The 24,711-nt window shown below is 40.1% G+C and overlaps 2 protein-coding genes across 3 annotated transcripts; both read left to right on the forward strand.

The window, feature by feature from the left end:
• The first annotated feature begins 32 nt into the window (after window positions 1-32).
• dnajc4 (DnaJ (Hsp40) homolog, subfamily C, member 4) lies at window positions 33-4,580 on the forward strand. Of its 2 annotated transcripts, none has more exons than XM_085900945.1 (7): window positions 33-95; window positions 922-1,107; window positions 1,222-1,312; window positions 1,737-1,930; window positions 2,402-2,572; window positions 3,432-3,518; window positions 4,290-4,580. In XM_085900945.1, exons 2-7 carry the CDS (start codon window positions 1,016-1,018, stop codon window positions 4,381-4,383), a joined length of 729 nt encoding a protein of 242 aa, XP_085757071.1. In that variant the 5' UTR covers window positions 33-95; window positions 922-1,015; the 3' UTR covers window positions 4,384-4,580. The 2 variants fall into 2 exon arrangements, with proteins under 2 accessions (XP_085757071.1, XP_085757063.1); XM_085900937.1 differs by having other exon boundaries at window positions 93-242.
• A 3,204-nt stretch (window positions 4,581-7,784) lies between these two features.
• On the forward strand, window positions 7,785-20,555 carry vegfba (vascular endothelial growth factor Ba). The gene is made up of 8 exons (XM_085900895.1): window positions 7,785-8,596; window positions 12,044-12,095; window positions 12,175-12,371; window positions 12,460-12,533; window positions 12,680-12,715; window positions 14,170-14,241; window positions 16,066-16,248; window positions 16,822-20,555. The coding sequence occupies exons 1-8, from the start codon at window positions 7,844-7,846 to the stop codon at window positions 16,841-16,843; spliced, it is 1,389 nt and encodes a 462-aa protein (XP_085757021.1). The 5' UTR covers window positions 7,785-7,843; the 3' UTR covers window positions 16,844-20,555.
• Window positions 20,556-24,711: the final 4,156 nt, after the last annotated feature.

The following is a 24,711-nucleotide window of genomic DNA, read 5'->3' on the forward strand; positions in this document are numbered from 1 at the left end:
TGAAAGTATATTGGATCGTTTTCCGGGTTTAAACCCCGAATTTGATCTTATGCAACTGCACCGAGAAAACATTGTTAAAAGCTTCACTGTTTCTGGTATGTCAAGTTGTTTTGCTTCAATTGCTGCATTTATTTGGAATTTAAAGCAAAAACGATTTGTCGTTTCCCTTCCTTGTTTACTCACAACGCTTAGTGGCTTGTCATTGTCGAATGTTGCTAGCATGTTATGAACAACACAAAAAGGTGAGCGAACCCTTGGAGCTAACGCCAAGTACCTTTCGTAAGTGGTGAGATGGAAGCTGTAGTTTTGATACGATGGAAATAAAAGATCCACTTTATATTAGTAGTAATAAATATCGTTAGAGATGTTTTGTTCGAACAATTGTTGTTCGCCCATGTTGTGTACCTCAGACGTCAGCAACGTCATCAGATGATTTGTCCCATTCTCATGAAACCCAACGAGTACTGTACTGGAAAATAAATAAGAATCAAAATAAAATTTCCTTAGGTGTAGCTTTCAGGATCACAATGATGAGGGACGGTCACCGGACAATAAAACAAAATTATATTTTCAAAACAGTTAATATTTTGAAATTAAAAAGTTGTGCGGTTTTGTGGTTCAGATGGATGGATGAATTAATTCAGATCATTTACAAATAAACTGACAAAAAGTGTTGTTTCAGAGACAAGAACTCATTTTATCTTGACAACAGAATGTCTTTTTGAGGTAACTTTTGATAGTACTTTTGAAATAACGTCATAATATTCAAATAAAAAAGTTTTAATGTGAACAAATTTAATTCTTGTAAAATGTACAGCTTTTTCTAATTGAAATCCTATGACATGATTCTATAGAAAATATATGACTAGTCTAATAAATGTATAACTTTTTTTCTCACAAATATATAACTACCTTTTTCAGGCAGGCATTGATTGCCATAAGCAGTGGAGGAGTTAACCCATGTCTGTTGGTCTGCAAAGGAGCGCTGTGTGGTGTCACCACTGCCATTTTTGCCATGCAGCTGGAGATGCAACTGCGTCTCTGCCAGAGTTGCCTTTGGTGCTATAAGAGTGGACTGCGTCTCTTATCCAGGAGTGCTGCACAAAGGTGATCTTTGAATAATATCCACCAATACAACACATTTTGTTTGTTGTATTCATCCTAAACTATTTGTCGATTGTGTTTTTTATACTGTGCTGTGCTTTGTGTCTGTCATATCAGAAAAGGTGCCAACTACTATGACCTACTGGGAGTCAAATCCGACGCAACTTTGGAGGAAATCAAAAATGCATTTTTTGACAAATCTAAAAAGGTAATCATGGGGTTTTTTTGCACATTTTTGAGAAAAACTAATAATCTGTTGTTGATGTGCCAAAACACAATAAAATGAATTCAATGAGTATTCTGTAACTAACCTTGAAAGAAAATACAATTTGGCGAAGATAGGAAATGTTTACTTCAAACTATGATTTTTTTTTTCATCCAACTTTATTCTCTTCAAAGTAGGTTTATATTCTTGAAGATGTACAACCATTTACCTCAAAAAGATCTTTGAATACCTCAAATATATCATTGGAAATCTGATGAATAACTTTTTTTTAATAGGCTATTTAGAAATTGTTCCACCACAAGATGGCAGCCTAACTCTAATATTAAGAAATTTGTTTCTCAGCCAGTGTTCATGAGTCCAACCTAAACCTGTCAAAATTCTTGATTTTTAATTTGTTCTTGTGCAGCTGCACCCAGACAGTGACCCTTCTAACCCAACACTGCACAGCCAGTTTGTGGAGCTGAACGAGGCCTACACCGTGCTGAGTAGGGAGCCCAGCAGGAAAGAGTATGATTTCAAAATCAGACGTCCCTATAATGGAGGAGGAGAAGGTGGCCAGGTCTTCAGGTCGGCCTCCAGTCACACAAACTATGGACCCAGGTGATGCCATTTTGTTGTTACTAATTGTTTTTCTAAAGACCCTATTTATGCCCCTAAATGCCACTAAAATTAAGAAGTTGCCTATTTTTGAGGGGGGAAAGTGAAACTATCACAACATTTTAATACATATTAACAACAACAAAATATTAAAATGTAATTTTCTGAGGAAAATTAGGTTGTTGTTTTTTTTTTTATAGAAAAGTAATAGTATAGTATATTATTTTGTAGGGCTAATCACTTCTATTATGATAATAAATCATTATTTTCCAAGATGAAGTCATAATAATATGATATCAAAGTCCTAATTTAACAAAGGAGATTCTTTGTCCACTAAATCCTTCAACAGCATACTCTATTACTCAGCGTTCTGACTGTCAACTCCAACAGACAGGAACCATCATGCACCGATTGTATTTCAAACAAGTATATCAGCACAATGTTCATCTGTCGTTGTTTACCGTTTCCCTACAGCGGCGCGACAGCGCAGGACAACATACGTTACTGGGAGCAAATATATCAGTCCCACACCCAGGAAATGTCCGTGGAGGAAAGGGAGAGGCGGCGCAAGAGAAATTTCCGCCTGGTGGCCTACTGTTTCCTCACTATGGCGCTCAGCGTCGGGGCACACTTTATCTTCTTCAGGTGAAATTTCATGTTAGCGATGGTGTGGTTTTACGGGATGTGGGCTTGCCAAATCTGACCCTCCGTGTCATGATTGTTTAATGATATGATAAGAGGATTATTCAGGTTAAATTGTAACTGCCTTACCCTCTAGCCACATGACTTGTCCATAATTAAACACAGTGTTGCTCCGTATCTGGCTCGCAGTAAACTGAAGGGAAAAAAAAACACGTATTGTGGTCATAATGCAACTTTTAGCGGCAATTAAATAACTAATTACAGTCATTCACACTCACTCTTGCACTTGTCCTCATCGTTCATTACCTAAAAGGAAGACTAACTATTGATGCACGACTTTGCTAATAATTAAAGATGAACCCAGTTTGATTCATATTGTGTTCCCTTAACTTGAACCCAACCATGAACTTAAAGGGTACGTCAACTCAAAAATGATGTTTTATGCACCCCCACTGGTCTAAACACGGCATTCTGATTCATATTCTATTTGTGGAATATGAGTTAAGCAGCAAAATTCATCCATTTTTATCCATCACGGGGCGGCTCACTTTCAGAAAATTGGTGACCTGAGAGTGGCAAAATGGCTGCCCACTGAAGTGGATAAAAACAGGTGGTTTTAATTCATATTCCACAAATCAAAAATGAATCGGAACACTGTGTTTCTACAAGTGAGGATGCACCCAATATGTATATTGTTACAAAGAAAAACTTGGGGGTTGACTTGACAAAGAAGACTTAGATGATCCACCCAATTGATAACATTGAACCATCGGGAATGTTCTGGGTTAGTATCATGAAGCATTCTGCTGATCTTTAGGATTTTTGAAGCGCGTGCCTGCTTGACTTGAATCAACCATTGCAGGAAGCTGGAAGAGGTCCACAGTAACTTCATGGACGAGAAGGATCGAGTCATCACCGAAATCTACAAGGAATCCAAGGAGAGGGCCAGGTTAGTGACAACTTATATAAACTTACTGTGATTATCGCGTTCTCGGGTCTGTTTATCAGATGTGTTTCCAACTTGACAATATTTTATCGCCCCTGCCTGGCAGCAACCGTCACGCTGGACTTTGCTTTGCGCGCACCACCAATAAATTACCTTTTTTTGTGAATTACTGTGAAGATCCGTATATATAGCACGTGTAACAGACACATTGTAGCTCATAAATTACGTGTTGAATGTATTTAAAACAACTACAAGACAGCTAGCTACATGCTAACACAGAATGGGGGCCGCCGTAGGCAGGCTAATGAATAGTGTCAGTGCATTTATAAACCTGTTCTGTAACCAATAGTAGTAACACATGCAGGTTTTATAAAAATACTCATAGGCTAATATTTTTGGTCTTCTGTGTACAATAGGACCCAAGACCAGTTCTATGTACAATCTATATCTGTATTAGTCTGCCATGCACAAGGAGATGCACAGTCTTGAAGTAAAGCAAAAAATGGGCCAAAACTTGTATAATTTGTCCACCTTTCTATTTAATTCTGTAAATACTGTTTATATAATTTAATGATGTTTTATAACATACAAGATTAGAGAGTACTATCAAAAAACAAAAGCATTTTTGTTTTGCTGGGACAGATTAATGGTATTTTGATTCTTTTCAAAGGGGAAGGGTGATTTGAGATAAGATTTTAGTTGCTACCGCCGTTCGTAGTAGATGAAGAATCAGCTCAGCTCTAATTTCTTTTTGTTCTGGTTTTTTTTTTGTAGGGTCAACGGTTTTAAGAAACAAACGGAGATCCTACGGCAGAAACACACAGAGTTTTTGGAGAAATACAAAATTCGCAACGGCGGAGAGAAATAGGAGGTTTCACTTAGCTGGGAATTTGTTTTTAGATTTTTTTAGTTTTATTAGTTTTTTTCCATAATGAAGAGCCAAACACAGATGGAAGTGACTGGAATGGCATCACCGATGACATCACGACAAAGGCCGCTCAAATAAGACAACAAAAATCACCAGTGTGCGAAAGTGCATTATTAAACTGGTTACGTCCAGTTAAACATACGTCAATAGCCTTTTTGTAGACACAGAGCGTGTCTCCTTCCCGTGTGTGTGGCGCGATGAGAGTTTGGATCATTGGTGGTCACACCTTTGCCTCTCATAAAAGAGGAACTTGTGTGAAGTTTCCTCTTCTAACGCGGCAAACCCCAAAGAAATCTCACGCTTGCTGTCGTAAAGGATCATCCAAGTTCACAGTATGTCCCCACGGTTAGCGACATTACAAGACGAAAGGCGCGAGCCTTTATGAAACTTTACACAGGTTCCGGTGTGGTGTCGCCTTTGGAGTTACAAATCAAATTGTGACTCCCATGAGTTAAGAATCCATTTCACGCTCACAAAATGGACTCTATGTTCTGTTTGGCAATTGAAAATGGCACCAAGAGGAAATCAGCTTATCTTTTTTTTGTTTTTTTGCGTAAGTGTTATTTGAGAACATTTGGCACAGGGGATGTGGAAGGGGTTCTCAAAGAGGAAAACATAGCATTCTGATCAATAATCCATTTTGGAATAGAATTCAAGAGAATCGATCTTCATCTATCTCAAGAGCCGCCATGTTAGCCAATGTCACCCATCTCTAACTTTGAACGAAACAAGACTGAAGATGGCAAAATCATCATTTATACACATGTGCAAAATCAAGAAAGGCTCATGTTTAACATCAAGTTTTTTTTTTTAACTTGGCATTTGCCATGAACGTCTTTTTTTAACTCGGCATTTGCCTTTAACGTCTTTTCTCATAGTTGTGACAGACACTTTCTACTTCCTCCCCTGACACGTATGCTGTTTGTTGATGGTACAGGTTGGTATTTCTTTCCCTCATGCCCCTTTTTAAAATGATAAAACATAACTAAGTATTGCAAATTATTTGATGGACCCCTGAGCTACGTTTCACAGACCGCCAGTTTTTAGAACCACCGCTGTACAGAATGTTTTCTTCTTGTGTTGACTTGTCACCAGCCAGCCCGGAGCTGAGACGTAAAAGATAATGTTCACCTCCAGTGAGCCACCCACATGTGTGCCGTGATAACCCAAACACACCACCATGTCGGTGATTTCACTTTGACACTCACACACACACACACTTAATTGTCATTCAAGGTGTCAAATCATGCACATTCCTCTGCGCCGTCATGCGGGAGAAATGATAAAGATCTCAGTATCACAGGGAAATTAGTGACTGAGGTTTGAATCTCAATTTTCTTCACGTGACATTTGCACAATTCAAATGTTGGCTTCATTGAAGACTTTCATGTTGCGTGTGTGAATGGTTGTTTAGGGTGTAGCGAAAGTGGGCTGCGATAGGCTCCAGCTCAGTGGCCACCCTAATGAGGACAAGCACTACAGAAAATGGATGCTTTGGTTTCCTATATTCTCAGCCAAACAAAATGAAAGCTCTTCAGTGAGCCATGAAACCAGCTGCATTCCCTTTATTTATACCTTCCTATTTATATTCTTGTAATTGATGTCAATTCAGAAATGTTTTATTTGACACGGTAAACGAATGAACGCCAGACCGATTAAGCTTGCCCTTTTAATGGCACCATTAAACTCTTTAGGAATTACAGCCAATAAAGCCTTATATTGGGTGGCATTGGTATTGCAAGACGTGCTCACAAGCTACCTGAGGCTGGAGCTAACGTTTTTACGAAGCTCATGTCATTGAGGAAAGTCATGCCTTACTGAATTTTATAGATCAGATTTGTCTTTGCTGACCTCAAGTGGCCTTAAACGTAATGACATTTGTCCATAATGAAAGTTCAATGGCACTCACTGTCTCTGTAGGTTACAATTAATGGTCGTTTTTTTTTTTCTTGGAGGAAATGGGCAATTTAAACGTTTTGTGTGAACCACGTGAAATATTGATTTATAGAAAGTAAAGGATGAAACCGTTTGTACGTGTGGATGAATTCATTGCTGTTGTTCTGGTATATAAAACTAGGCCACCGGGGGGCAGTCATGAAGCCACAAATGAAGACTTTTACTACTACCAAGTGACTCGGTAAAGTTAAAATTCATTTTTCTCAGAGGATAAAGACTATATCCTTTAAATATTGTCTTTGTTAAAAGTCTTGTCTTTGTCATTTTGCATTGTGTCTGTATTGATCTAAACAGTCACAATCTGAAAATCGGTGGTTGTTTTTTATATTCAAATGCAATTGTCTTTGTTTCTTGTTCTAAACTTTAACTGGGAGTGGCATAAACAACTTCAAGACTCCTTTTAACAAATTGTTCACCATTTGCCAAACTGCTTCCAAATTGCATTGAGTTCCCTGCCACCGTACAGTGCTTGTAAAAAGTCGAAATTGTAAAGCAAAAAAAAAAAAAAAAGTCCAAATGACAGCTTGTGTCTTGGGAAAAATAAAAAATTGGGTCACTCATATCTTCAAGGCACTACTTCAGTCAACTCTATTATAAATTAAGGGGAAAAAATGACAGTATAATATTGTAATCTTAATCGCAATATTCGCAATATTACTTGAAAAAACAAAGTGCTTGCTATTTTTTATGTCTGTGTGAATTCTCAGTAATCAAGGTCATGGTTATAGGCAAATATTCAAATATGGGCTTGATAGTTTTTATTTTTTTTCGGAAGACTTTCAAACATGACAGGCGTGCTATTAAGATAGCGATAAATGTAATTTCAAAGCGACATTGTGCATTTGTACCCAATTTAAAACAGTTACCACGTGTCCCATTTTATTGAAAGGTCTCTGACGTGACAAAATGATGAAAAACACAATTGTGGTTGAAATTCCTCCGTTTTGGTGGGAAAGCGCTATGCCTTCATGCAAATACCGTCTTGGTAACCAGTGGGGGGGGGGGGGAGCAACTTTTGTGGTGTTATTGGAGTCTCTGAAACTTCTTCTGGATCCAGACTCCCAATGAATAGTGCTTGCTCAAACAAGGTATCTTTTAAAAATAGCAATATTGTACTGTATTTTATTGAATGGTTGCTTTTGTTAATCCAATTGGAAACACATACATAGTCAATACTCAAGGATCACCGTTCCAAAAAGAAAAGGAAAAAAAGAATGACAGAGGACGTGACCTCTGTGGCAACTCTGCCCCCCCTCCCATGCATGCTGCATGCATACATCTAGATGCAACCCCCTTTGACCCCTGCCGTGGGGCCACTAGTACCGCACGAGCACCTGTATCCAGAGCGGTCCCGTTTTGGAGAAAAAAAAAAAGTTGCAATGCTCCTTCCGCTGTGTGCGTCTCAAGGGCAAAAAGGGAAAAGGAGCTGGCCCGACCACAACAAATGAACACTGACTGCTCTGCTCCGCTCTGCTCTGCCGCTAACACATTCTCTCCCCCCCTTTTTGGTGGGACCGGACGAACATCATTACGTACTTCTACTACAGTTGGACCTGCCCGTTTCTTATCATTTTTAAAGAGGATTTCAGAGCGGTGGTGTGTTCCAAGAGAGCGACATCACGGACACCGTGTGACCGATCTTGGGACGCCATATGCGGCACTGTCTTCCCACTCCCTCCCGCCCCTTCTTCGTCATGCGGTGGATCTCCGCACGATCCAGCATCACATTGAATGGATTTTGAAATCATTTCTAGTCGCTCTAAGAGGAAGATTTTACGACAAAGATAAGACAAGCCCTAATATAAAATCCAAACTTTCCCCACTCAAGTCTCTTGATTGCAATTATTTTGTGTCGACATGTTGGAGATTGGCAAGATTAAGAAAGGAATATCCACGAGAACATGAGAGTTGCACACCTCCGGATGAAGATAAAGATGCCACGGAGGATGTCGTTGTACGGCCGGGAGGCTGGAGAGTGAACGCCGGCTTTGGTGCGTCTTTGCTCGGTCACGGAGGACACACGGATACGCACATACAGAGACAGACATATTTGGATATAAATGATCCAAAATTGTTATTATTTGTAGTTGGCCGGTTCCATAGGACTCCCGTGCATACAATGGGGATTATGCTCCAAGTTATTCTAGGAATGTTTCAATTCCTGCTGCTCACCACAATCCCGACGTCACACGCCAAGGTAACGTATGGATGTGTGCGTTGCGTGCATGCGCGCGCGTTTGTGTGTGTGTGCGTGCGTATGTGGATCATCTGACCTCTAAAGTGTCTTTGCAAGCATGTGCTATATACTTCGTGCGTTGATGATCACGGTGTTTTATTCAAGATTTGATCTGCAAGTCATCCTACTGCAGGTCAATGACCACCTGTCACCTTAGCACCATCTATCTATCTATCTATCTATCTATCTATCTATCTATCTATCTATCTATCTACCTACCTACCTATCTATCTATCTGCCTACCTGCCTACCTGCCTACTTACCTACCTACCTACCTACCTACCTACCTACCTACCTACCTACCTACCTACCTACCTGCCTGCCTGCCTACCTACCTACCTGCTTGCCTAACTACCTACCTACCTACCTACCTACCTACCTACCTACCTACCTACCTACCTATTTCTTGGTCTACTATATACAACAAGCCTATGTTTGTCAATCTACACTGCTATTTGTCGGTCTAGTTCTCTTCCATCTACAGTATATGAATCCAAATTTGTCTTTTCAGTATAAGTGTATCTCTCCAAAAATCTATATCAATCTATACTATAGTCTATCAGTCTATGAATATTGTCTCTGTCGATACAACTATCTGTCGGAAAATCTCCATACGGTATCTGTATCTTTGAATCAGTTTACAACTTTATCTAGCAACAAATCTACACATATGTCTGTTTTAATCTATCATTTATAAATCTGTCAACATGTATCTAGTATCTAGAAATTGAAATTGAATTCGCACCTTGTTGGCTTTGGCTCATTATGGTGTTAGCTTAGCTGTTCATTAAATTGGTGCTACCTGACATAGCTAACGGATACGATCCCTTCATTTTCCTGATTTAATCAGTAAAGATTATATTCTATTTACCTACCCATTCAGTGATAACGGGTCACAAGTTTGTATTTTGAAAAGTAGCAGAAGAGCTCAACAAAAATTGCTGTCTTTGGGACAATCTGGCAAGCCAAAAGTGTTTCTAATTTACACGTTGTGTTGTTACAATACAAGGTAACTGGTTTATCAATCAAAAAGCGTACCGGTGTTATTGTGTTTTTTTTTTGTTCAAGATACTATTACCCGTGTCAGTCACTGGGTGAATGTAACATGTGAACTCATCTTCACCTCACACTCACGAGCAAGTCGACAATGTCTTTTCTTTATTTATGTCTGGAAAAGTCTATCAGGAACACTCAGTGCTGTGAGGTGCGCTGGGAGACAGGCCCAACTCTATACTGTATGTTTTACTCATTCATGAGGCCAGACGCTGCATGGCCTGACCTTGATTATTTTTAACATGCTTCCAAGACGTCTGCGTGCTCACTTGTTGCTAGGCAGAATTCTTTGGGCTTCGTTGCTAAAAATGAGGCTAACAACAGCAATAGATGAGAGTCTTCATATGTGCATGTTTTTGGAAATTGAGATTTGCAGATTGTCTCTGTCTGTCTGTCTGTCTGTCTGTGTTTGATTCTTTTCACTTAGGTGTGTTGGGCACCTTGATGGCAAAGTAATGACTTAAAAAAAACAGAATGAGTTGAGCTATATACTGTGTTCATATGACTAATATAAATGATCGTGTTTGACTAGTGTGTGTGTGTGTGTGTGTGTGTGTGTGTGTGTGTGTGTGTGTGTGTGTGTGTGTGTGTGTGTGTGAATAAGACCAAGGCCACTCATAAGGGAATGTAGACTTTGTTCAGTCGGCCCCTTTTAAACCCTTCCACCCCTTTTTATACACACACACACACACACACACACACACACACACACACACACACGTACACAGTTATTGGATTTTTGTTTGTATTTTGGGTGCATCGTGGTTTAATAAGATTCATTACATTTGCATGCTAAAATATGTGCCAGGTTAATAATTTGTCATCCTTCAAATGAATGAAAGTCAATGTGACATAAGCGGATGGACACACATTTTCAAAACTTGCTACAAAGAGGAACTTGCGACACAACATTCAAACATTTCCGTATAAAATAATGAAAGCTGTGATTAAAAAAAAGACTTTTAGCAGGGTGATCTGGTGGGTTTTTGACCACACAAGCTGCAGCATGTGTCCTTGTAAAAATGTGTGTCTTGCCTATTGAACTCCTAATCCCAGTGGCACAGACTCTCACTCTTTGCTCGTCATGAGAGACTTTGCAGCGGGTGGGCGGGCGGGCGAAGGGGGCAAAGGTAGCAGCTCTAGCTCGGCAACCCTCCCAAACTTTTCCACCACGACTAATATTTTTCGTCACGTCAGTATCTAATGACAGACACATTTACAGCGAGGGGCCCCCGATCCGGCGGCCTCCATCCTTTGATTTTGTCGTAACTAACTTCTTGTGTTCAAAAGGGGCCGCGGGGCGCTATCTAACAGGAAATTCTTTCATGATTTCAAGACTCCTTTTGACACACCAACCCACTCCATTGCCTGAAGTACACTTGATTTGATTTGAGAGCAGTGCAAATGTGTGTTGTTGATTGACAGCTCTGAATCATGAGAGACGACAGAAAACTTTGTGTGAATAGTAAAAAAGTGTTGACTGGATGAATACGTACTGAATTATCTTTGTTCGCTTTCTTGTAGTGCTTTTTATTTCTTTTCGAAGCAGCTGAAATCCAAGGCAGCTGAGATTTATAATAATCGATAAATGTTGATGGCTTTGAAGACCAATATTATTTGGAGCCTATCCCAGCTGACTTAGGGTGAGAGACATACTACTCCTTGGATAGTTTGCCAAGCCAAGCTCAAGTCACCGAAAACCTACCAGAGCATCTGAAAGTTTTTTTTGGGGGGGGTCAATCAGTGGCACTTTGAATTGTGACCGGTGACTGCAGTCACAAATGTAGTTACAAGTGGGTCTGCACACTTATGCAACCACATTAACACAGTTGTGTAACCCCCTCAGTTATATTAACCTTAGGCAAATAAACTCTGATATAGGCATGTGACATCAATCACTTGCTCGCATTTTGAGCACTGGCGGAGCTCAAGGTGGTTTGCGGGGGTACTGTCCCCCCTCTCGCCCCATTCTGAAATCTGCTTGGACCCCCCCCCCCCCTTTTAATTGCCCGGTCAGATAATAATTGACTTTTGGGTGATTTGCGATTTTACCGGGAATTCATTTCTACATTTCTCCCGTCCCCTGTAGAGAACATCTAGTGAATTTTTATCGGCGTTACATAGTATATGTCGGTCAGAAAAAGCCTACTTGAACAGCTACAATTGATTTGGCAGCTTTTGCTAACTCTCACTTAGCAAGCATCCAAATGTGAATGGTAAATTCTGAGGTCTTTACTCAGTCACATTCCCAATGACGAGAGGGTGTGCACACTTGTGCAACCACATGATCTCAGTTGTTTACTCTTATTTCCAGTCAGGAAAAAATTTCTTTGACTTTTTTCTCCCTTCCACCAGCTGGCTCACTGGCGTCCCACCGACTCGTCCAAATCCAGAGAAGGTCGAGAAGGTAAATTGGCAGTTCCCGGCAGAGTTGTCCCCTTTGCCTTCCCATCGTCCAATCTGTGGTGACTCTCATCCTCACTCAGTGCGGCGGTGGTTGGAGGTGTACTCCCGCAGCGGCTGCGAGCCCCGAGAAACCTTGGTGGAGGTCTGGCGGGAGTTGCCGGGGGAGACGCACCACCTTTTTGTGCCCTCCTGCGTGGCAGTGAGGAGATGTGGAGGCTGCTGTGCCGACGAGGCCATGGAGTGCGTGCCCTCGCTCACGCACACGCTCACCATGGAGGTACACGCACATGCTCACACACAAGTATTCAACACATCATGTTGTGAGATGGAAAGCTGGCCTTCATGAATGTTTTTTGTGTGTGTAGTTGATGAGAACTTCCTTCATGAAACATGAGCTCATTCAGCTGACTTTTGTGGAACACAGCCAGTGTGAGTGCCGGTAAGAAACACACACACACACTTACGATCTTACAATAATTAATAATCCACAGTTAATCATCTTTGTAGATTTGACTTTGTAGCTCCTCTCACTAGCAAAATGAATCCATATTTTTGTCCATCAATTGCATCAATATCTATTTGCAGGTTAAAAGAACAGCTCCACCTGACACCAACTACAAGGTATACTCATTGGCTTTCTTTATTTTCTCCATTTTGGTCTTTTAAGTGTTGTGATCTCTTACAAAAAGCTTAATACAGCCCACATTGTTGGTAAATGTTACTTTCATATCCTACAAAATTTCACCACAGGTCTAAGCCTTTGGCTACAATTTTCACAACGCAGCTCAAAGTATTACAATATTCACATTTGGAAATGTAATATGCACAAGTTTAATCATTCCAAAGCAATTTTTGTGTGAGGAGCTAAGCATGTTTAGATCTGGAAACAGCCTGCAGCCTAAAAGGACGCTCATATTTATATCGCCTCGTTTCCTGTTTGGATATGGACGTAAATACAGAGTTCCAATGTATTAGTGTGTGCTGTATGTGTGTGTATACATTTGTTTCATGACTCAGTAAGGTTTTACGCAAGCGGGTGCTTTTGTAAGACCAACCTGCACGATGTCATCCATGGGTAAAATCGTGTACAAGTTCAACATGTGTTTGAAATTTGGTCCCCGTGTGTAATGTCCCTTATTGAGTTAGCATCTGTGTGACTCCCTCCCAGCATCCCCCGGGGCGACCCGCATCCTGTTGTCACCATAGTAATGATTTTATCTGGCCTGCTGGTAATGATGGAGCGCAGTCACGCATCCGCCGCCGCCGTCGTCGTCGATTTAATGGACGACAACATAGGACATTAGGATCCTGATGGTGTGCCAGCCGTGACGCTAAATGAGCCCATCATAATTTCAGCCCATTATAATTTGAGCTTCAAGAAAGAAGACAAGAATACATTTTGAAAGCGGTGGATGTTTCGATTTTGTTACAAGACAATTTCATCTTTTAAACATTCATATAGGTGTTTAAAAGTACGACATGACAAGGAAAAAAATGGGCACTTATGATGCACGTATGGTTTACGGTACTCGAAATGACCCATTTTGGTCGAATGTTGAATTGATACCTGACTATCGGCATAACAAGCTCTAGATTGAAAATTTATATTGCGTAATAAACTCATCTCATTTATATTTAGAAAGCACTCAAACAATGGCACTTAAAACAAAGTGCTGTACATAAATAGAAATCACTATAATTAAAATACACTATAATTTAAAACAATAAAATCAAATACTAAAATAAGGATTCAAGTCGCATGCTGTGTTGAACTCCAAGACATAAAAGCCAGTTTTGTTTTTTAAAAATAGACACCCGAGGAGTTAGTCCTAAATGTTCACCAGGAGTTTGGAGCTGGCAACAGAATTAGCTGTTTCCCTTCTGAACATAATATTGTGACTAAACAAAGATTGTCAATATCAAGCCTAAAATGTTGCTAAGATTCAAACCAGATAAAAATGTTCCAAAAACAAACATTTTCAATTGAAGCTTTTTTTTTTTTTAATTGGCAAAATAAACAAAACATGAGAGGTCCTGTGTCCAAAACAAACATTTCTTTTGCTTGTCATTTTCAGGCCCTATCACAAGCCAACAAGAGTCAAGAAAAAGGGGCGAAGAGCGAAGACATTTGAAGGCATCCGAAATGCGTAGGTTCATGTCAATTATCCATCCGTGCATCCAATTTCTGTACCACCAATCACAGCTGACTTATAGATTCAAACCAAGATCCTAGGAAATTTGAGGCGTATATGCTAACCGTTACTCCACCTCCATGATCATTAATTCCAAATCTTTTCCTTAGAGATGGAGTTTGTATTTGTAGTGTGTCTTCAAACAGATCCTCTTTGCGTGTTTGGATGAGGGGGTTATCTGGTCTTCGTTATTTGACACAGTTATTTGGACAATTTCTTTTACAGCCGCATTAGTCAAGGTCTGACACACACACACACAGCCACACGCAATCACACACAAGTTCACTCACCTCTGTGTGATACTCACGACTCAAAGAGATCTTTGTGGTCGCGTGTATACAGTCGGGATGAACAGAATGCGCCTTTGTGGCCAACATTTAACACTCCACAGCACCCAATGGAGGACAATAAATAACAGTACTGAATGGAGGACAATAATAATTTTATTGATTTGTCATGCAAGAAATTGTTCATTTATCTTTTCCATATGTAGTGCCTGTGACAGGTAAGAGAGAAAAGTACAAAAGTCTTTATTTTCTGGACCTGGATTTGACACCTGTGTCAAAGTAAATGCAAATATACCCAAATGAATAGCATTAGCTATTACTCACTCAGATCTAGTGCATTGGAAAATATCATTAAATGCAATTGATAGAATTCAAGTATCCAACTTGGGTGCAAGACAATAAACGGTGGGGGAAAAAAAAAAAAATCCTCCTGTGGCCACTGAGCTCCCAGGTGGAAAAAAAAAAAAAAGAGCTAACTGACGGGGGAAAAAAAACAGAAACACGCACCAGTGGATCACGACACGATAGTCGTCATTTCTGTAGGTCGGTGCTTCAGTCCTTAAATGGATTTACACGGACATACAGTATAAACACGGGAGTGTGTATTGTCTGTCTTTAGCGACTCGATGTGTAATCGCAGCTCGATGGTGTGAAGTGTGTGAGAAGCTACAGTTCTAACACCAAGCACAATGAAAACCTTGTAGCACCGTGGCACGAGATTGACATGTGTGTTTAGCACCATGATTCCCATGACCGCATGCGGAGCCTTTGGAGGGATAAAAGGATGACCGCATCTTTTGGCCATCACTTATATCGGGGGCCTCAGAGAGGTCAGAGGGGACTCGGTGTTGGGTGTGATGTCCCCTCAGAACCCATCCATCACCCCCAACGGGCTTTATTTGAGCTCTAGCAGGGGTGAAATCTGTGTAATTTGCTCCCAAATGCCACCTTCTCTGTCCGTGCCAGCGGCAGGCGTGGTCACGGCGGCCCTGGACAAAGATGGCCTCTCTCTGCCTCATTAAGTATCTTCATTATCCACCAGCCTCCTGGGAAGACGCAAATGGAGACACTTTTCTCATCGACCAGATTGAAAACTCTGAGCACTGGGGGCTTGAGCTGAGAACGAAATAGGAAGAGTCACAAGTATCTCACTGTGGATGTTTCATTTAATTTGAGCCCCAGAAGTAATCAGAGACTGGAAACCCCAAAAGCCACTACACACTTCCTCTTTTTCTAATTTGTTTCAGGTATCATTTGGCCATTTTTAACCTGGATTTGAAATCATTTACACTTAGGGCTGATTTGACTTCTGTTGGCAGCTTATTCCATTTGCAAACAGCATAACAGCTAATTGCTGCTTCACCATGTTTCCTTTGAACTCTGCGCTCCACTAATTGAGCTGAGTCTGTAGATTTCAGAGCCCTACTAGGTTGAGACTCCATTGGCATTTCTTGACAGACCTCATCACCCAACTGTTGTTTGTCCTCCCCAGGACTCTTGTTTTCTCCTCCGCCCCCACCAGTACTCCTCCTCCTCCGCCGACCTCGCGGCCATCTTGTCGACCGTGCCGAGGCAGGAAGTGGACGCTGGATGCGGCGTCATGTCGGTGTCTCTGCAGAATCACTGCTGAGAGGTGCCACCGAAAACATCGACGACTCAACCCTCATCGGTGCAGGTTGGTGCAAACTGCAAACCCGATGTATACAGTATGTGGAGTCGCGGTTGGCTAGTTGTGTTTTTCTGCCCCCCCAAAAAGATAGAAGCAACCATCCACTGTCGGGCCGCCAAGTCAAGAGTGGGGAGACTCTGTGTGGGGGCGGGGTTATGTAAATTAGCCCCACTGCTGTGTCACAGTTGGGCAAAAATTAACAATGGGTTGCTTGCAGAAGCATTTTTGGAAATAAGTGGTCTTATTTGGCATCCGCTGTGTCATTGCCGCTCGGTTTACCTTTTAGCTTTGACATAATAGGAAAGGCGTTGTGCCTGGATGTGGTGATTCTGCACGATAGTGTCTCTGAATCGTGTCGTTTGAAAGTGGCTCGGGATTTTCAACTTCAAATCCAGGAAGAGAGATCTTGCTCACAGAAACTATTTTCAGAAGTAGACAGATAAGATTTAATTGGCTGTTTAATTTCAGACTTTACGGGTGGGCAGGCCCAATATTGAATATATTAAAAAGCCAATTCTCCATGTGGCTTGAATAGCGGACCTCACGTTTTAATTTATTCTCTTCTGTGCTCGCTTTCAGGTGTGACGCCAGGAGGACTTGACGCGTCCCCCTTTTCACCTCGTCCTCTCCACCCAAAGGAAGTATTATTAGCACACAGCCTGTACTAGCTTTTCCTGGTTAAGCCGCCACTGTAGCACTGTACATGTACATCATACGTGTGTGTGCGTGCGTGCGTGCGTGCGTGCGCGTCCATCTCCACATGTACAGTACATAACGTGCGCAGACACGTCCAGTCACTAAACACCTCGCACGAGTGCAGGGACCACGCCGCTGATTTATGATTTATGGATAAACATTCCCCAGTTGGACTCCCGGCTTTGCAGTTGCTTGGAGACCATTGGGGCTATCATGGATGAAGTGGACCTCTTGATTTTTCCAGGTTCACGTCAGGGCCAGTGCTTGTATGGAGGATTGCAAAAAAAAAAAAAAAAAAGCGCTGCAATCAGATAAAAGGCGCACACACACTCAGACATGCCGGACGGGACATAGGATACGCAATGTGTGTGTGTTTGGACCTATAGTGGTGCTGAATATATCTGTGTGGTCTGGCTCTGAAAGACCCCAGATGGGTTACCCCCCCAAAAGCATATGAGCACGGGCGAGCCTTTTGCAGCACTTGTTTTAATTTGGGCCCTTTTGTCTCTTGTCTTTTCCGTCGTATTGAAAGCGGCCGCTTTTCGCCTCGCTTTTAGGCAGTGAGAAGAATGACAATAATGAGCTCTGGCGTCTGTCCATTGCTTTGCACGCACACACATTCCCAGTTAAAGCAGCAGTGTGAATAGCACTCACACACAATGTGAAACAAATACAGGTATAGCCATAATCTTATTTGTCTTTTTCTATATAACATGCCGCTTTTTAAAAAAAAAAAATTATTACACAAGCCTTCATTTTATCCATTTTTATAATTTTCTCACGTTGCTTGAATGTCTTGTTGTGTTTATCCGTAATCCGTCCGCATAAAGAATCACACAGGGTGGCCCCAAATGTATTGAGTCCAAATGGACATGTCTCGCCCACACAAACCCAAAAAAACAGGAGTGATCGGTATACATTAAAATGAGTTAATCACACACTAAAAAGCAGTGAAAGAAAAAGGCGGGAACGTGATTTGTTTTGGGTTTAGCAGACCACCATTTTGGGATGTCATTTACCATAAAATAGACAAAGGAGGCCTCTAATGGGTTGTCAGTCAACATGACGTGACAGGCTGAAGCCGTATTGACATGACGGACCAAAAGCTAGAGCTGTTTTGTTGCTACTTACTAAAAGTCGCCCCTTATTGGCATGACAGTACGAAAACCAGAGCCGTATCTTTGTGGCAAACCAAAAGTGGAAACGTATTGCCATGGCAGGCCGTAACTGAAGCTGTAAAAACCTGAGTCGGATTCATAAGAGCAGACTTGTACTGATGTAACGGACCAAAACATCAGTGAGCTTTTTTTTTTTTTTGGCGTGTAATCACATTTGGCTCTCTGACTTCATTGGAAGGCTCACAATTACACAATTTTGCCTCTGGCTTCATGTGCACTCCGGCGTAAATGAATGAATTGAGGGACTGCCTCAACTAAAGACACACTGTATGACAAATACCGTATTTATAATTTTATGTCCAAGTTAAAATGTCAGTCATTGCATCAATCACTACCTCTTTTTAAGAACACATTCATAATGTAACATAACATTCTTAACCTTTTGAGAGGTGTTTTTATCAATAAGTACATGTTTATGGTATGTAGAAGTTATGATGACTGCTCAGATGATTTTTGGGGATTTTGGAGCCCGACACCATTTGCTACAGAGCCCCCTCATATTACCTTGAGATTTTTTTTTGTAGCCACAATATATAACATACATGTATGTACATTATACCTTACTTATTTATATACATACATACACTATCCTATATAATTTAATAATTTGTGACCATGAAATACTGTTGGTATGATTTGCGCAGGAAATACTATTTTGTAAGCCACACATTCGCTATAAATTTTGTTCGTAATTTTAAAAAATATATAAATTTAGCAGCTATTTGAGACGTTGGTTTTGTATTCCCATTAAATTCCTAAAATGTGGCCCCACTTTCCTAACAGAATGAGGTCAATGGTTTAGCTTTGCTTTATGATGAGCTAGCTATAGCATCACTCGGAAATTAGACTCTGAGATTCTTTTAAGATTCTGATTTTGCAGCATATTTAGCATTGGTTGTTTTCCCAATGAGGTCACGATCACTGTTCAACTTTTTGCCATTTGTTCAGCCCTGCTATATGCTAAACTAGTGGACCGATCATCCGGACATTAGAGTTGCTCAAATTATCACTTCAAATCCTTTCTTAATTTTTTATTTTGTAAATATTTCAAATCTTTGTCCCCTGAATAGCCAGAATGAGATTGGCTGTTTAACTTTGCTCTTTGCCAAGCTATCTATAGCATCTCTAGACTTTTATATCGCTCTTAAAATTCGGCTTCAATCTTTATTCTGTGGCTCACTGAGACTGATTGTTTTCCCACTCAATCCACAGAATGAGTGATGCTAAAATAACTGAATTTCTTAAAATGTTTGCCCTTGCAAAATGTATACACTTGCTCCCGCAGATACAGCTCCTCACTCACAATTTTGCACAACAAAATCATATAGGGTCATATGATAATAAAACATTTTTGTTGTTTTTGTGCTATAAAGCTCAGTTCCGTATCCCCCGGTTCAGATTGCACTGTTGCAAAAAAGCACATACAGTAGGCAGTAAATGCTATCCTTGCAGAAAAACCACACACAACAAAAACATTCCAGTGGAAGGAGACGAGGTGCTGAGCTCTCAGGAACGCTAACAGGGGTAGGGCATTTAGAGGTCTGGATGTTACTTATTCATGTCTAGAAAAATTTATTTTAATACTAAATCCAAGCAGAAATGAACACGGTTGACATTTCAGCATCTCAACAGCTTGATATATTCCAATAATGTCTGTATTTGTGTGCTTTGTATCAGCACAGTTGACTGTAGAAATCTCTTGGTCATAACTATGTAGTAACAGACCTTACTAAACGTTTATAACCCCTTGTCTATGACATAGTGCATTCTTTCGAGCAGGGGTTCTCAAACTTTTTGGGTCCGGCAACCCCGCCCCCATCAACCTAACACTAATGAAACATCACTAAAATTGCTTCATTCAATTTAACAGGAGGTGGTTGTTTTAACTATTTAAAGCACTTTGAGTTGTATTTTATTCTCATGGTACTTGTATGGTCAGGGTTAGGAAAATATGTTCTGGACTGTGGACTATAAAAAAGGAAGGTGTAAATGTCTTGAGGCATGCTGAAATCGAAAATGTTTTCATAATTGGCCTGAAGCTGAGGTGGGCAGAAGTAATCGATTTATTTTGTCAACGTCATTGCCGTTTCTGTTTATTGGAAATTAATTTGCAGACCCCCAAGTAACAGCCTGCTGACCCTCATGGGGCCGGAGACCCTAGTTTGAGAACCACTGCCGTAGCCATGTACTGTGTATGTGTTGTGATTGCCGCTGCAGATACATTGTACTACTGTAGCCTCAACAAATCTTTTTTGCTGCTACACCATTTGTGCCCTTTAATAATGTCCTTGTAGAAAAACAATACAGGTCTATGTCATACTTGTTGAATAAATCAACTCCGTGTCCGAGTGTACAATATACTGCATCCAATGTATTGGAAGTGATACGACCATCATGTTACAGATGTTATTAAAGGAATCGTCTTATTTTTCATATAAAGCTCTGGTATTTGTCTCGTTTTACGGTCATGGGAGTCAAACAGGATTATTTTCATGACATTGTCATCCTGCTAGTTGGTGACAGAGAATTGTGTGTGCGTGCGCGTGCGTGTGTGTGTGTTTTGAGACACAATATTATTGCCTCTCCTCCCCTTATCTATTCTGCTGAGTCAGAAGCTGCCCGAGGACAAACTGAACACAGTCAATATGGACATAAGCAAAATAGTCCAATTTCATTTTGTTGTATTTTTAAAAAAAAAAGAAAAGTGCTATTTTATGACACTTTGGTAACTTATTCATATTTCAGAATTTTGGCCCATGCATAACTGCTGTTCACTACCAGTCAGGGTTTCATTATTTATTTGCTAAATTATAATTTGTTTCCTATATTTCTCCACCAAATCAAACCATTCCAACTTTTAAATCATTCAGGATGTCCACGGAATTGTTTACCAAATTCCTCAAATTCCCACATTTTCACAACTACTAATCTAAGAGATGTTTTAGAAACAAACATCTCCCTTGCATAATTCTCAACCACTTCAAACCATTCCGACTTAAAACTGTTCAGTTCATTCAGGACAAACACAGTACTATTTGTCACATTCCTGAGATTCCTCCAATGGAATTCCCAATTTTGGCTGCATTTTACACATCTGCTAATTACGCTCTATTTTAATTCAACGACAACTCTTCATCATTCACATGCAATTTGTACAGAAACTTTACATATATATTTCGTTATTGTGCTCGTTGCCGCACTGTGTTACTTTTGTAACCACCGTACAAACTTCAACTGATGATCATGTATGATGTTTTTATTGTTGTTATCGTTAATTAATAATAAAATAGAGTGACGTCGGAGATAGGAGAGGATCACTGCTGCCAACAAATCTGTCTGTCTGCATGGAAGGGCATCATTCCAGTACTATATATAGCTGCTGGATGAGGGAGACGGGGAGTGTAAGAGACAGAGTGAGTCATGCATAGAGGAAAAAAAAGATGTCTCTATTTCTTCTTTTTTTTTTTTAACCCAGCCTTCTACTGTGCTAAAACCAATGAAATAATTATTAGATAGAGTACAGTGAGGGAAATAATTATTTGACTGACCATGCTGGATTTGTAAGGAATTAACAGTGTATTTATTGCAATGGTTTACTCAGCAAACATATAAAGTCTACATATACTGTTTTTTTTAATAACCTGTGTCACTTCATTGAATTTAAAATATATATATATATTTCTTTGAAACAGTAAGTACTAAACAATGTGGCTGCACAAAGTGTGCACACCTTTTGAAAACTGGGATGTAGTGACGGTGTTAAGAATTTGACCAATCACTTCCGTTCATATTTATGTTAAATAGAAGTCAGAACACACCTGTCATTTCATTCCTCAAAATCATTTTCAGCTCTTCTTGTAGGCTTTTCATGGCATTTGCAGATTTTGTTTTAACAACAATGCGTGCTTCAATCATAATTACCTCCACCCAGTTCCAACTAAATAAAAACAGCCCTAAAGATTGATATTGCCAGGATGGTTCCGTTTGGACCAAACATACCTAATGGAGGGGGAAAAAAAATTCAACCTTCGTTTCATCGGACCATCAAAAAAATCTCATGTGGGAACATGTCTATAGAGAAGGTTAGAAAATGGATGGATGGGGGTTCCAGTCTGTTGACAGTTTTTTTAACAGCCTATCGTATATGTTAAACAAAATGGTGGCTACCGTATATGTTTGAAAAAAACGCTAGTGGTTTTTTTTTCTGTCTGTGGAAAGGGTGAAATCTCATTTCCCATCCTTGCTGCCCGACCACGAGAACTCAAGGTCGACGTCCTTCGACAGACCGTGACGGATGGGGCCCTGTGTTTGTGTTGGAGATAATGCTGTTAGTTTGTTCTGTCAATTACAAAAAAATGTCCTTTGTGCTCACAGACGACGTTTCCTGCTTGCTCAACTAACGCTACGTACACAAGCGGAGTTTCTGCTCACTGTTATCATTACATCACAAACTTGATTTCGCTCTCTCTTTGTGGCTCTTTCACACAAACACACACACACAAATGTATATGAGAGCATTGATAGCATCAGACAACACACACTTGCAGGCCAGATAACACGAGTTACCTGCTTCAACACAGCTGCTACTACAAACTAGGGGCATGGAAATCATGGCAGGAGTATGTTCGCAAAATATCACAGCAAAGTGGAAAAATACAGGCAGGAAAGCAGACAGGGCCAAGAGATGCACAAACAGCAAAACGGATGAGAGAGCCAGGCTGTAGAGCACACAAATGAGACAAGAGGTATCATGATGGTCAGGATACCATACGAAGAAATGATCAGTCTCAAATCTTGAGAGTGTGGTAGTAGTAAGAATACCGTATCAGTCAAAAATGCGTGAAAAATACGCAGTCCCCTCGCGGTCCAAAAATGTCAGGAAGACAAAATGGGTTCCAAAATGTATGGTCAGGTGACAACTCTTGTCACCTTTATTCCTTGGTCATGAGAATATAATGCGTGACTCAAAGTACACAGCAAGAAATCTGAATGTAATTGTACGGAAGAGGATTAGGGCCAGTGAAGAAAAAAAAAACGAGGGGTGGCAGGAAAGTCAGAATTCTGACTTTATTCTCAGAATTCTGACTTTATTCTCAGAATTCTGACTTTAAAGTCAGAAATGGGGAATTCTGACTTTAAAGTCAGAATTCTGAGAATAAAGTCAGAATTCTGACTTTAAAGTCAGAAATGGGGAAGAATGGGGAGAATAATGTTTCAAAAATAATTAATATTCTAGTTGATGATAATGTTCTAAGGAGATGATGTTATCATAAGGAGCGTTTAATATTTGCAGATAATTTTATGAATTTATGATTTTATGAATTTTATGATTTTATGCAGAGAATTTGATGGGCATGAGGTGTTGTCTCCAGTGAGGAAGACTCTTCATTTGTAGCTGAAGTAATCTTCTGCATATCAGGTTGCTGGTTGCTGGTTGTTAAAAGCACATCTTTTAGTGGATACCAGTATTCTTTATTCTTATTTAAAAATGAATGATGTAAAGTCAGAATTCTGACTTTATTCTCAGAATTCTGACTTTAAAGTCGGAATTCTGAGAAAAAAAGTCAGAATCCTGTCACCCCTCGTTTTTTTTTTCTTCACTGGCCCTAATCCTCTTCCGTATAATTGGGACCTTTAGTCACCAAGAAAACTATTTGGACTGAACTGGTGGGCCTGCCGAACAAAGCACATGTACAGGCACGCCTTAAGTTTGCCAGTGTACATCTGAATGTCTCAGAGAAGACTTGGCAGGAAAAACAAATGAAACCAACGTTGAGCCATCTGGAACCAACTCAACCCGCCATGTTTGTAGGATGAAAACATTTGAGTGTGACTCAAAGCACACCACAGTCAAGTATCATGGTGGGAAGTGTGAACAATGTTTGGGAAATTTTCCAGAGAAGGATACAGGGGAGGTATACAGGTGAAGGGGAGCGTGGCTGAGTGGCTCATGAGGGGGTCTACAAGGTAAATCAGGTGAGGGCATATTTGTGGTCCGGGCATGCACACTCAAGTCCAAAAGAGGATGCAGGTACCACTATAGAAGACATCAGAGAGCCTATGGCTTGCTATCTGTCATTATATACATTTGACTGTACGTACACACACAGTAAGTAGAGACAGCAGACAATCACAATTCTCAACCAAATCCAAGTGATTCTCATTAGGCTCCAAATTCACAATTCTTCTGGTTGTTATGTTTTTGTCAAAAAAGCTCGACTTGCTTAAATTCTTGAGTAAAAGGTATTATTATTAAGACTTTTTTCCACAAAAAAATCAGTTTTATTTTTATAAAATACAATAAAATTGGACATTTTTTGGAATTGTTCATTTTATACGGATACAAAGTTTTTAATTTGTGTTTTTAATGTTCACAACGACACATGATGTTTATATATGATATTTGTATATGTTCATGTTCATCATTTATCATTCTGATTATTTTGTATTCATCATGCAAAAATTTCGGATTTTATTTCAAAACTATCCGTTCTTTTATTAAAGCATTCTTGACTGATCCTTAATATTATCTATTATTCAGCCTCTTTAAGCATTCGTTAAAATGTTCCACCATGATTATGTAAAAGTTATAATT

This window comes from Syngnathus leptorhynchus, chromosome 2 (assembly GCF_054491065.1).
Source record: "Syngnathus leptorhynchus isolate UIUO chromosome 2, UIUO_Slep, whole genome shotgun sequence".
In the NCBI taxonomy this organism is placed as follows: Eukaryota; Metazoa; Chordata; class Actinopteri; order Syngnathiformes; family Syngnathidae; genus Syngnathus; species Syngnathus leptorhynchus.